Source organism: Seriola aureovittata, chromosome 23 (assembly GCF_021018895.1).
Source record: "Seriola aureovittata isolate HTS-2021-v1 ecotype China chromosome 23, ASM2101889v1, whole genome shotgun sequence".
Lineage (NCBI taxonomy): Eukaryota > Metazoa > Chordata > Actinopteri > Carangiformes > Carangidae > Seriola > Seriola aureovittata.
This window is the reverse complement of record NC_079386.1, coordinates 1,809,129-1,821,024: the sequence shown is the minus strand read 5'-3', so window position 1 is coordinate 1,821,024 and position 11,896 is coordinate 1,809,129. Positions and strand designations below refer to the sequence as shown.

Sequence of the window (11,896 nt, the reverse complement as noted above, 5' to 3'; positions counted from 1 at the left end):
CGCCATGTGTCGCCTCCATTCGAGAGCTTGCCCGCCCTTTCCACTACGTAACAAGCGGCACGTCGGCATGTCTAAATTAAGTGCACTGATCAGTTGGTTAAACACAGGCGGTCCGCCCTCTTGGCTGGAGGGATGTATGGTTTACATGCAACGGCACCCAAGAATTAAAAAGGGAAATGTTTATCATTGTTGGTCAGTCTAGTTGAAAATGATTAAAATAGTGATCAACTGGAATCTCTCATTTCAAGACAATTAATGCGCTGCAACAATAGCCTCAACACTTCTTGGTTCAGGCTAAAATCTAGATGTTGAATTTTGCTCTTCAGCCTTAGATCACAGGCCATGTTCCAGTTCAACCCAGGGCTGTGCAGACCAGTCAAGTTCTTCCACACCAAACTGGGAAAACACTAAGGGAGCTGGACTTTGGTCATATTGAAACAGGAGAGGGACACAGCACAGTATTAAAACCTCACTGTAAGTACAGAGTCCATTTTGCTGCTAGTTGCCCCAGTTATCTTGGTTTTCACCTTTGTAGTTAAGTCTCTTTGCCTCAACCTCCAACAACAGCACTGTCACCTTGTTGCACAAGCAGATGTCAAGTATAAACAGTGCTGAAAATCTACAAAGCTGACTTGCATTAAAAACACAACAAGAGGGTTAGAGATTAAAATTGTTTATTCATGATGCTGAGGTCAGACATCTCTTTACTAAGTTTATTAATAAAGTATGTACAATAGTTTAAAAAAAAAAAAAAAAAAAAAAAAAATTACACTCATAGCTGAACCTGGAGGCATTGACTAGGTTCAGAAATAGAGATGTCTGAAGTAGAACTGAACAGTTCAAGGCCTGCTTGACCTGCTGACAGACAGTCAAACTGCAAATTTAAAAAAATACATATAATAAAATAAAATGTCCTTGGGAAGGAAAGGTTATATAAAAAAAAAAAATAATAAAAATAATAAAAAAAACAAGAAAAAAAAAAGATTTAATTGAGCTGTGCAGTTCAGTGCTGATGCTGGTTCAGACTACGACCACATGCAGTTACACCGCCCTGTTGTCCCAGATCTCCTGGGCCTTGCTGCTCTCCAGCTGCTGCAGGTGGAGGGCCAGCGGCAGCAGCAGGTCACTCAGGTGCTGGCTGGAGAAGGTGAACGCATTGTGGGCCGTGACCTCTGCAGGCGGGGTGGCCAGAGGAGAGGTTGATGGAGGAGAGGAGGAGGTTGAAGAGTTCGACGAGGTTGAGGTGAAGGGGGAGGTGGGGGAAGGTAAACCTGAACTGCAGAGAGATTGCTGAGGGTGGAGGGCTCTTCCTTGATGCTGGTCTGGCGTTTTGATCTTGCTGGGGAGGCCGTGCTGGAAGCGACAGCGTGTGCCGTAAAGGCAAAACCCGAAGGAGCTGAAGGTGCGGCATAGAGCTCCTCGAGGCCTCCACTCCTTGGTCTGTGGCTGGAGCTGGTGGCTGAGACTGGATGGAGTCTTCTCCTCGCCAACATCAGGAGACTCCAGACTGCCGTTAACATCTCCACCCTCGACGTGCAGGAAGTTACAGCGAGTACCAAATGGACAAACGCCAAAGGAGCGGAAGGTGCGGCAGGGGACGTTCCTGCGGCGGCGTAGGGCAGGCCGCTGCTCAGTGGGGCTGTGGACAAACAGGCAGCGGCTGCCATAGTAACAGTAGCCAGTCGTGTGATAGCTACGACACAACTCCGTCTTGTACTTCGGGTGGCGGAACGGAACGTGGAGCTCGTTGAGGCCATGGGCGAACTGGCAGCGCTCTGCGTACTTGCAGAACCCAGTAGCAGAGTAGCTGGTGCAGAGCTCCGTCTTGTAGCGGGTGGAGCAGACCCAGGGGATGAGGGGAGGGGAGGAGGACTCTACCAGGGGAAGGAGGGCCTTAGCTAGGGAGAGACTGCATTCTCCTCCACCACTGCCGCCATCGCCATCCAAATCCTCAGTTGACAGCAGGTTGTCAACCAGCTCCTCATCTTGGCAGGAAGGCAGGAACAAGTCGTCGCTACTGGTCTGAAAAAAATAAATAAAGTTTCAGATTTCAGTAAAGTCCTGCCTCATCACCCGACAAGGCTTCTTTAACTTGTTGCAGGGCTCATTTTACAGGCTTCATGCACAGCTGAAGTTGAAAAGGTTACACAATGGAACAAAAAATGTACTTCTGTACTACTGCCTGCCAACAATCCCACAATGCATTACATCACAGCACTTGCTGTGTTCCACATTTTAAAAGGTAAAGATATCTCCTAGAGTTCAAACTGCCTGCAGGGCTTATGGTAAGTCCATTACATCAGTTTTCACTTTAAAAAAAAAAATTAATTTTGTGGTGTCACAGATAATGATTCATAATCAAAATAGCTATCGATTTGAAAATAAAATCCAAGCAAAATAAAATGCATGAAGTGTTTTGTCATAAGATTTTAAAACCTTAAAACTGAATGCGTCACATTTTTTACAATGGTAACCAAGAAGAAAAAAAACGTAAGTATCAAGCTAATCAATTAATCGAATCGTTTAAAATATGACAAGTATGACTGGACTGACCTACACTCTCACTTGTCTAAAACAGATGTAATGTTCCCTGTAACAACATTTCATTGTCAGTGAGCAGGAACTAGCTGCAGGACGTTGGGAAAAGCAGTTGAAGTAAAGAGCATCGTCTGCTGAATGAAGTAAAACCGGTCCACTCACCTCGAACATGGCCGCAGGCAGGTGAACAGCTGCTTGTTGTGACTTCAGCCCCGGCGGGAAAACAGCCTGTACAACCGCTCTGAGAACCAGAGGACCCGCTGAGCTACAGTAAAAACCGTGTGTTTGTGAGGCGGCAGGGACCCTAACACTCCCGCTCTGTTATGGAGTCACAAGCGACGTAACGGTTGTCCGCGTTTGTCTTTTAAACCGGTTCTTAGCTCCCGCCTTCAGGATCAATGAGCATCAGGTGTGCTCGAGCTGACGTCAGAGGGGCGTCTGGGGACATCCAATCAGATTAGCAGCTGGCTTACATCTGTGTGCTGGTGCGTTCATGTTCATGCATTTGTATCCAGTTAGTGTAAAGTATTTACTATCAGTCCTTTGGTCCTTTCGAAATACTTGTTTTCATTATTTGTGTTCCATCGTCCTTATTTTTATGTGGCATTTATTTCCTTTTATTGTGTTCATTTTATTTGTATGTATTGTTCATATTTTACTATGTAAAAATGTATAAATAAGCTATGATTGTTTCCTCCAATTTCAATGTTTAATTGTTTTAATAAGATAAAGTGGAAAATGTTTTGTATGATAAAGCATTTAAAAAGAAATTTTTTTAGTCAATTTACTGTTAGTCATGATAAAAGGGGTAAATGTGCTGTAAAATGTACTATACTGTAAAAGCTAAGCATGGATGTATTATAAGACCTAATAAGGTCACAAGGCCACTGTTTGATCCCACCTCTGCTGTGTGTGTCTGCGTATAGATAGATAGATAGATAGATAGATAGATAGATAGATAGATAGATAGATAGATAGATAGATAGATAGATAGATACTCTATTTACATACCAGAGGCCTCCACCGCCCAGCACTTCCTGCTGCTGTCATAATTAGCAGCCAGATCACACCAGTAGTTTCCAGAGTCTTGAGCTGTGACTCTGGACACGTGAAGTGTGACTCGTCCCTCTCTGAGAGCGTCTCTGTCACAATGAGTCCGTCCTGCAAACTGCTGATGCTGAGACTCTGGATCCTCGACACCGTCTATCATCCGATACCAAACCTCAAGAGGCTTCGACCGGAGAAAACAGACGAGGTTGGTGAGGGACAGGTCGGCTTCGGTCTGAATGTCCCATCTGATGATGATGTTGTCGTGCTCCTCTGCCTGATAGAGGTTCGGAGGCATCTTAACACCAAACACCCCTGTGGAGGAGAGCAGGACATGATGAGGAGTTCACTGACATCAGTTTCAGTCTGAAACAGGAACTGACTGCTCATGTAGAAATATTTCACAATAAAGAGGCTCTGCTCGTTATATCTGAGCAGTAATATGATTTATTCAGTTTCAAAGAGCCACAGTCTGAGCTGATTTAGATTTCACAGTGTGTGCTTGTCATGTTTACAAAGGCTCAAATTTACAGTGCCTTAAACACAACACTAACCACTCCAATAATCGGTTGTTTCAGTCATTTTTAATGCAACAATGCTACATATTTGAAGATATATATAATGATATGATATATATATAATATAGGAAGATGAGCTGCTTGTCTTTGTAATACGACAGTTAATGAGGAGATCAGACCGGCGAGTCCTTCAGCCTCTTTTAAATCCCTGATAAAGACATATTTTTATAGGCGAGCTTTCTCAGGGCTCAGGCTCTGAATCTACTTCTCATTTCTTCAGTCTATTATTATATTAAATAACTCACCTGTTTCTTATTGTATTGACTAATTTAATCATTTTAGACCGTTTCATCTCAATTTACCTAATTTTTGCACTTTTCTCTTATATCTCCTCCCCAATGCTGTAAAACCTTTAAACTCTTTTAAAATCTGTTTTGAAAAGTTAAAAACTTGAATTTTATTGTTCATTTATCTTCTTCTTTAAGGTACTATATGAGTAAAGTTTATCATTATCATTATTATTATCATTGTTTGGTTTTGGACTGTTGGTTGAACAAAACAAGAAGGTCCAGTCTGGGCTACTTGATAATGAAAGACTTGTGGGTTGCAGCACTACTGACCACAGACAGAGGAGCAGAAGGATCCGGATCATCTTCTCCCTGTGAGAAAAAAAAACTCTTTCTCTGTGTCATTTAACCTGTTACCTAATCAACAGCTGTGCACATCCTGCAGGAGATTTTCAGATTAAGATAAAAGTCATTTAAAATAGACCTGGAGGCTGTCAGGGGACCCGGACCTTTCAGCTGCTTCATTATAAACAGACTAAATGTTTTCCTTCTTCTCGTGCCTGTCACCTGTTGTTCTGTCAGTAAAGTGAAAGTAAACGCTCAGTAGAACTAGAGCTGAACGTGTCCGTGATCTGAAGATCTGTCTGGCCTGCATTTTCTTTGAAATGAGTTATATTAATATTATATTTACAATTGAATGACTCTCTCTCCTTTTCCACAAGATGAGGAGCAGACTTCTTACTGCATGTGGATCACACAGACATGAACATTATTCATGAAGTAAATCAGCCACAGATCTGTTTCTTAATAATGTCAGGCATCCTTTTATTATGAAAAGTACACACAAGCACATATAGAAGCTCAGGTCTCAGCTGCTGCCTAGTGTTGATGTGGTGTGTGAATGTGTGGTGGCAAGAGGGGGGAGGACGAGGAGGAGGCAGGGGTAGAGGGGGGAGGAGCGAAGAGGTACCAGAGGGTGTCTGCTCAAATAAAGGCAGTAGTTGTGGGCCGTGTTACCGTGGCATCTGTAACACAGACATCCAGGAGGGAGAACAGGTGTCTGTTGCCGGCGGTGAGGACGGCACACCTGAGGCTGGTCGGGCCTGGGGGGAGGCGGGACAACAGATCTTTCCCTCTGCGTCTCAGAGGGGGAGACGTCAGGTGTGATGTAGACACAGTGATGTGGCCTCGTACAGATGAGAGACAACAAATAAATATATAAACAGCTTCCTGAGGTCGTCACCTGCAATGCTTTTCAATCAACATGTGCCTCGTCAACAGTTAATTAGTGGAATTTCTTGCCTTCTTAATGTGTTTGAGGCCATCAGTTGTCACTGAACTTAGATTTCCTTTTTACCGTTTCACTCTTCCAATAAAACGTCCTTGTAACTTATGAATTCTTCCAAAAGACAAACATTTTCTGCTGGGGTAAACAGAGCTGAGAGGTTGGATGCTGTTTCTTGTTTCTCCATTTGTTTTTATTATGAAGAAAGTCTAAATTACCCAGAATTCATTGTACCACAGTCCGGTTTAAGACATTAAATTGCTTTGTGCAACAGATGGATTTAGACCTGTATTTGTTGTATCTAAGACAACACACACACTAAATTTTCTCTTAGAATAAAGTAGATGTACAAGACTTTTGTCTAAAGTTAGAAGAATGAATTAATCTAGGAAATAGTTAGTAGAGGACTTGGACTCTGGTCAACACAGTCAAGAAAAACCTCTCATTGACCACAAAGAAAAAAAAATTCTTTATTTCTTTTCTTATCAAGATACATTAAAGGATACAGAGACATTGGAATAAAAAACACTTGAGAAAAACTTTCAATTGTAGCATGTTTGTCTCTCCACCATACAAAAATCAGCACCCCTCCCTTTTCAATGTCGCCCCTGGTTCAAACAACCAGCCCACCCCCACCCCAATGAAGGAGAGCAATGTTTCACATGTACAGTAGCCTGTTAGAGCCATCTCCACAGTCATGGAGCAGAATTACACATTTTAGATGTAAAAAAGTTCCAATATGCCAGTTTCACTTTACACAGATTAGTATTTGCTACAAATTCAACACTTCAATTTCTTTCTTTTTTTTTGAGAAATATTACAAAGCCCACATTGGGACCAGACTTGCTTATAAACCCAGTGTAACCTCTCACTGCTGTGGCTGAGGGACACAGGAATTATAATTATCCAATTAACAACTTCCTTTAAGTACTTACCCTTTCATAATGGTATAAACAGGGGGAACTCAAACAAACAAAGCAAATGAAAGCACATGTCGAGACAGCTAGATTCCTTTCACATGGTCAACCAATCAGAAACGTCGCATCTCTTCTGCATCATCAACATTTACAGAAAAGAGTTAAGGCCATGTGAAAAAAAAAGTTCTGAATGAATCAACATTTGGAGAAAAACTTAAACCTCAGACTCTTTCATTTTTTTTATTTCAGAACTCATTTTTTGGCCCTAATTGTCTTCCGTACATTTACATATTGCTGCTTCATTAACAGACTTTCATCGACTGAGCAGTGACATAACCGCGTCAGCTTCATTCAGACCAAACAAACACTACACTGTCAGAGATGCTGGGACTTGAGTCTAACATCACCTCAGGGCTTCTCCACATTATGGCTTCACACAGTTTGGATTCAAAGTCACCTCAAAGCCAAACGTGTTCTCTCATCACCGCCGGTAACTCCACGGGTAACCACAGTCATTTGAATGTCATCAAACACAACATGGTCCTTCCTACACTGTGAACCTACAGACCCCCCCCCCCCCTCTGGCTCCAGACTGTTCAGACTCGCCGGGGTTCAGGTGAAGGTGACTGTGGCGTTCAAGCGACAGGAAATGCATTAAAAAACCCCACTGTGATGCGTCATGAAGGAGGACGCGGTGTGGAAGTTTAATAGTCACAAAACTATCAAGTGAGCACAAAACAAATCTGAACTGTGAAGTCATGATCAACCTCTGGAGTCAGTAAACGCACCATAATCCTGACTTTAAACATCTCACTGTTCAACTTGGTGCATTTTTCACTTGTTTGACGACAGTTAATCATTTTCAAGATTCAGTTGAGGCTAAAGAGACAATAAGGCCTTTTGAATGCAGGAAAATAACCTGATCAGAACTGAAATGATTAATCTATTGATCAATTACAAAATAAATCTGAACATTATGACTTATTATTAATTTAAAGGTGACGTATTCAGGTTTTCTCTGCTGCCAAAAGTGTTTTTGTGTGGTAGAGGTGACGGTTAGAATACAGACTGGATGCTACAGTGCTTCACTATCTCAAAGTTCCCCTTATGAGACGGGATTGGCCTGGGCTAGCTAGTTAGCATGCTAACTTTAGTAGAGGAAAATAAGCGGTAGAAACAGAAGACATTACTTAGATCTAACAGTCCAGTCTCTCACCGACTCAGAACATGGAGCACACTCTGCGTTTAATCCTGTTCTGCACTCACATCTGTCCCAAACCTCGACTTCCGCACCTCTCGAGTTGTTTTGTGCTCACTCCGTATTTCTGACACTGAGGAACTTCCATACGACGGGGGACACAGATGGGATGAAGCTCCTCACTGATGATGGGAAAGTTACAGAGTAAAATGGCGGCAGACGGATCAAACACATCAGATTCTTCCTGCCTGAACAGAGTGGAACAGCGTCTGAGTGAATCTTCACCTCAAATCAAATTAGACCGTCTACCTGCTACAGGTGTCTCATGTGGTCTCCTTCCTCCAGCTCCTCACACACTGTGGGTGTCACCCCGTAAATGATGCATATATTTACACAAAGATAGCGACATGGAGGAACAGTGTGCTTTATCACCATTGTTTTAGGATGAGAAATATCTTGATTTAAATTACACATTTAAAAACAGGCGGCTTTAAAAAGGGAGAAAATGATTCAGGATCTGGAATAAAATACTACGAAGCCCAGAGTGTCAGTGTGTGATGTGTGTGTCTGCTCATTCTACATGATGGAAATGTACAGTCATTTAAGTGTATGTGTGTATGTGTGTGTGTGTGTGTGTGTGTGTGTGTGTGTGTGTGTGTGTTGGACACATCAACTTTTGGGAAGCAACAGAGGACTAAAGAAAAATGACACTGAAAAGAGGGAAATAAAAAAACTACTGGTATGGCGAACTGTGCTGCCTGTAACTGACGGCCTGAGCACAGACCCTCCCCAACTCCCCCCCCTGACCCCGTGTCCTGATAAAAGACCCCCCCGTCCATCATCCTCCCCTTCAGTCCTCCAGGACGATGGGTTCGCTGGTGCTGGAAGGGAGCAGGGGCATGGCCAGGGAGCGGGGGGGAGGCGGCAGCTTGATCCGGACCAGGAGGTGAGGTTTCCTCGCCGCCCGGCGCATCTCTGACTGGGTCAGATGTTTCCTCAGAGCCCTGAGAGAGAGAGAGAGAGAGAGAGAGAGAGAGAGAGAGAGAGAGAGAGAGAGAGAGAGAGAGAGAGAGAGAGAGAGAGAGAGAGAGAGAGAGAGAGAGAGAGAGAGAGAGAGAGAGAGAGAGAGAAACACACACATGAAGCTACACATCAACAAGGCACAGAGGAGGAGCTGCAGGAATCTGATCACACTGGGTACTAATATCTGTCTCTAAGACCAGGGGTCAGATGCGTAAATGATGCGTACACAAAAACCATGCGTACACATAAAGTGGTATTCATAAAAACAGGATATTCCTTTGACCTGCATACACATGGTTTTCCAAAGTGATCCATGTTACAGTGAAGTGGAAATACTAAATCAGAGACACGTAATTTAACACAAAATAAAATAACAGACTTCACGGAGCTTCATTCATTATCATGATTCTAAGTTTTACTGTTTACACAGCAATAACAATTGAACAATCATAAACAGAACTAATGTTTGTGCTCAATGTTTCCTTCAGCATCGTTTAATGTTCTTATTCTTCATTGTGTAACTGTTTCATACTATTAGAATATTGACTGATCAGTGTTGGAGCCTCATTAAGACTCTCTGGTCCCAATAAACTTTACATTAGAGTAATTGTACTAAAGTAAACTGATGAACGTTTGTACCTGTTTCACAATCAGTGAAATTCTTTTTCTCCTCTTCCTTCTGTGTCTGATCACTTGTGCTGGAGACAAACTGACTGATTATTGATGGCTGATCGTGGGAGTGGAAATGAGGCTCGTGCACATGCGCCCGAGTTCTCAACGAGTGAGATTTATAAAGTGGAACCATGCGCACACATGGCTTTATAATCCTGCTGAAAAGAATGTGTGTGTATGTTTCTGGTTTTGTGCGACACGTAGTTTCAGTCATGAATCTACACTGAGTTTTATGCATCTGGGATATGAGCTCAAACAGTGATGAGTTTATTTCAGCTGATTAGTTTTTATGAAGTGAACTGTTTGGATGATAGCTGACCAGCTGTTGACCCCGGACCAGGTCAGAAGCAGCTTTCAAACAGGTGGCTCAGACTACTGTTTTCACAGGTGGCAGCAATGAATTTGGTGAATACAATGTTATTATAACTGATGATCTGGACCTGCTTTCTTTCTTTTCACCTGCATCTGTTGCTTCAAGAACGAGACAGTGAGACGTACCTGGTGTCCTTCGTAGCCACAAACACCACGGGGTTGGGAGCCTCCCCCTGGCTCACCTTCTGCCGCTTGATGACCGACTGGGAAGTGGTTCTCATACCTGAGGTGTACGGCCTCCCATTGGCTGGGTAGGGCACCCCTGAAGCCTGTGAGTCAATAAAACACCAAGACAGTTAATCACTCAAAGGCCAGAGAGGGAGAGAGAGAGTGCAGCCTCATGAGAGGAGAGAAGACACATCAAATTTAACATTTCTGTGTACTGTGTGTGTGTGTGTGTGTGTGTGTGTGTGTGTGTGTGTGTGTGCGGAGTACTGACGCTGTCAAAGCCTCTCTTTCCCAGCAGGCTCTGGCCCACTCGGGGCTGGCTGGCCTGGTTCCTGTTGATGGGGGTTGGGGGTCCTCTGGATGCCTTCAGTTTCAGAGGAGCAGAGATGGCTGCAGGGACACAACAGAAGATGATCAGAGGAAGAAGAAGCAGTTTGTGGAGAGCAGTGATGGTCACATGACGTGTTCTCACCTAAATCCTTCACGATGGCGGCCAGTGACTGTCGAGGCACCACTTTGCTCTTCAGAGGAGTTTTTGTGGCTTTGGGCAGACGGATCATACCTGAGGAAACACACACGTCCTGTCACACACCTGGTCTGTGTCATTTACAGTCACTACATTATTCGAAACACAGCTGAGAGCTCTGTGGGGGTGTGTGTACATACACTCGGCCTTGACGGCGTTGGCGTTGATGGAGGCGTAGGGTCGTCGTGCCGCACGGCGAGGCTGCAGGATGTCCTCACAGACCCGCCGGGCGATGCGGGTCAGCTTGGTGGTCTGCAGGATGAACGTCTGACGGTTTTTGGCCAGCAGCTTCGCTCGCCCCTCATTGCGAGTGAACGGCGACATGCCCTGCACCTCCTGGCGTGTCATGTGACCGCGGGGGCCTGACTCCTGGTCAGAGGGGACGGAGGACACTGCTTTTAACTGATATAAAACAAGATGTAAGGCCAGGTCTGACTGTAAGAGACGAGACTTACTGAGCCTCCTCTGGCAGCGCCCTCCAGCTGTGTGGGGGTCTTCAGGCCTCCATACTTCTTCCAGTAGATCCAGCAGGAGGCGCACAGTCTGCACTGCATGTTGGGAGGCCCCCAGGCGTACCACTGAGGAGACTGGGCCGCTGGTGAAAGGGAAAGTGTGTTCAGAGGCAGAAACTGGACTGATGAACAGACTGATGACACTTTGTCTTTTACACTGCATTAGTATCTGAAGTGACACGGTGAAGTCTGCAGCTTCAATCTGCGGTCGGCACAGAGAGGAAGTAACTACTGAACAGCGAACATGATGATATATATATATATATATACTCTCATACAGTTACAGTCACAACAGCACAATGAGCACAACAAGCAATGTCTTTCTATAGGTGACAGTTGTTAACATGTGCTTCACTGCCAGGGCTCCAGAGTGCGACGTTTTCATTGCTCGCACCGGTGGACCTGACAATTAGCAGGTACCTCTGTGTGTGTCGTGTTATTTTATTCCCACCCGCCTCTACTCTGCCTCTAATTGGCTCTGACACTGATATTCTTTTTTGCACCAGTGGAAAAGGGGCTTTAGTTTTACCACAGGAATTATCCTGCACCTTATTTGATCAAAACCTGAACTTATAATCTTTCAAATCTCTGACATGTGACAGCCAATAAAAATAAAAATATAAAAGTAACAATAAAAGCAGCTCAGGATCAGAACTGTTTCCTCACAGATGGCAGTGTCTCAGATCACCTGATCACACCTGTGATTCAGTCAGTCACTTTGTTTTATATCTGAGCTTCGTTTACATCAGTTTGTGGCGATTTGCAAAGTTAAATAGAACTAGTTTTTTATTTAGAAAGATTTTGATGATGCAGTTCTGGTGTTTTTCCTGTGT

The 11,896-nt window shown here is 44.0% G+C and overlaps 2 protein-coding genes across 4 annotated transcripts in view; both read right to left on the bottom strand.

The window, feature by feature from the left end:
• Nucleotides 1-110: 110 nt before the first annotated feature.
• Nucleotides 111-3,991, bottom strand: cth1 (cysteine three histidine 1). 2 transcript variants are annotated; one of them, XM_056369422.1, is made up of 2 exons: nt 3,550-3,991; nt 111-2,022 (listed from the first exon to the last, which is right to left on the bottom strand). In XM_056369422.1, exons 1-2 carry the CDS (start codon nt 3,586-3,588, stop codon nt 1,042-1,044), a joined length of 1,020 nt encoding a protein of 339 aa, XP_056225397.1. In that variant the 5' UTR covers nt 3,589-3,991; the 3' UTR covers nt 111-1,041. The 2 variants fall into 2 exon arrangements, with proteins under 2 accessions (XP_056225397.1, XP_056225398.1); XM_056369423.1 differs by lacking the exon at nt 3,550-3,991 and adding an exon at nt 2,701-3,512.
• A 2,129-nt stretch (nt 3,992-6,120) lies between these two features.
• mta2 (metastasis associated 1 family, member 2) overlaps nt 6,121-11,896 on the bottom strand; it is a 38,634-nt gene continuing 32,858 nt past the window's right edge. The window contains exons 13-18 of one of the 2 annotated variants that reach the window (XM_056369168.1): nt 11,007-11,146; nt 10,692-10,920; nt 10,498-10,587; nt 10,297-10,415; nt 9,984-10,126; nt 6,121-8,794 (exon numbers count right to left, since the gene is read on the bottom strand). In XM_056369168.1, the coding sequence (XP_056225143.1) occupies nt 8,641-8,794; nt 9,984-10,126; nt 10,297-10,415; nt 10,498-10,587; nt 10,692-10,920; nt 11,007-11,146 (875 nt within the window). In that variant the 3' untranslated portion in view covers nt 6,121-8,640. The remainder of the gene's footprint in view (nt 8,795-9,983; nt 10,127-10,296; nt 10,416-10,497; nt 10,588-10,691; nt 10,921-11,006; nt 11,147-11,896) is intronic. The other variant, XM_056369169.1, reaches the window with a different exon arrangement.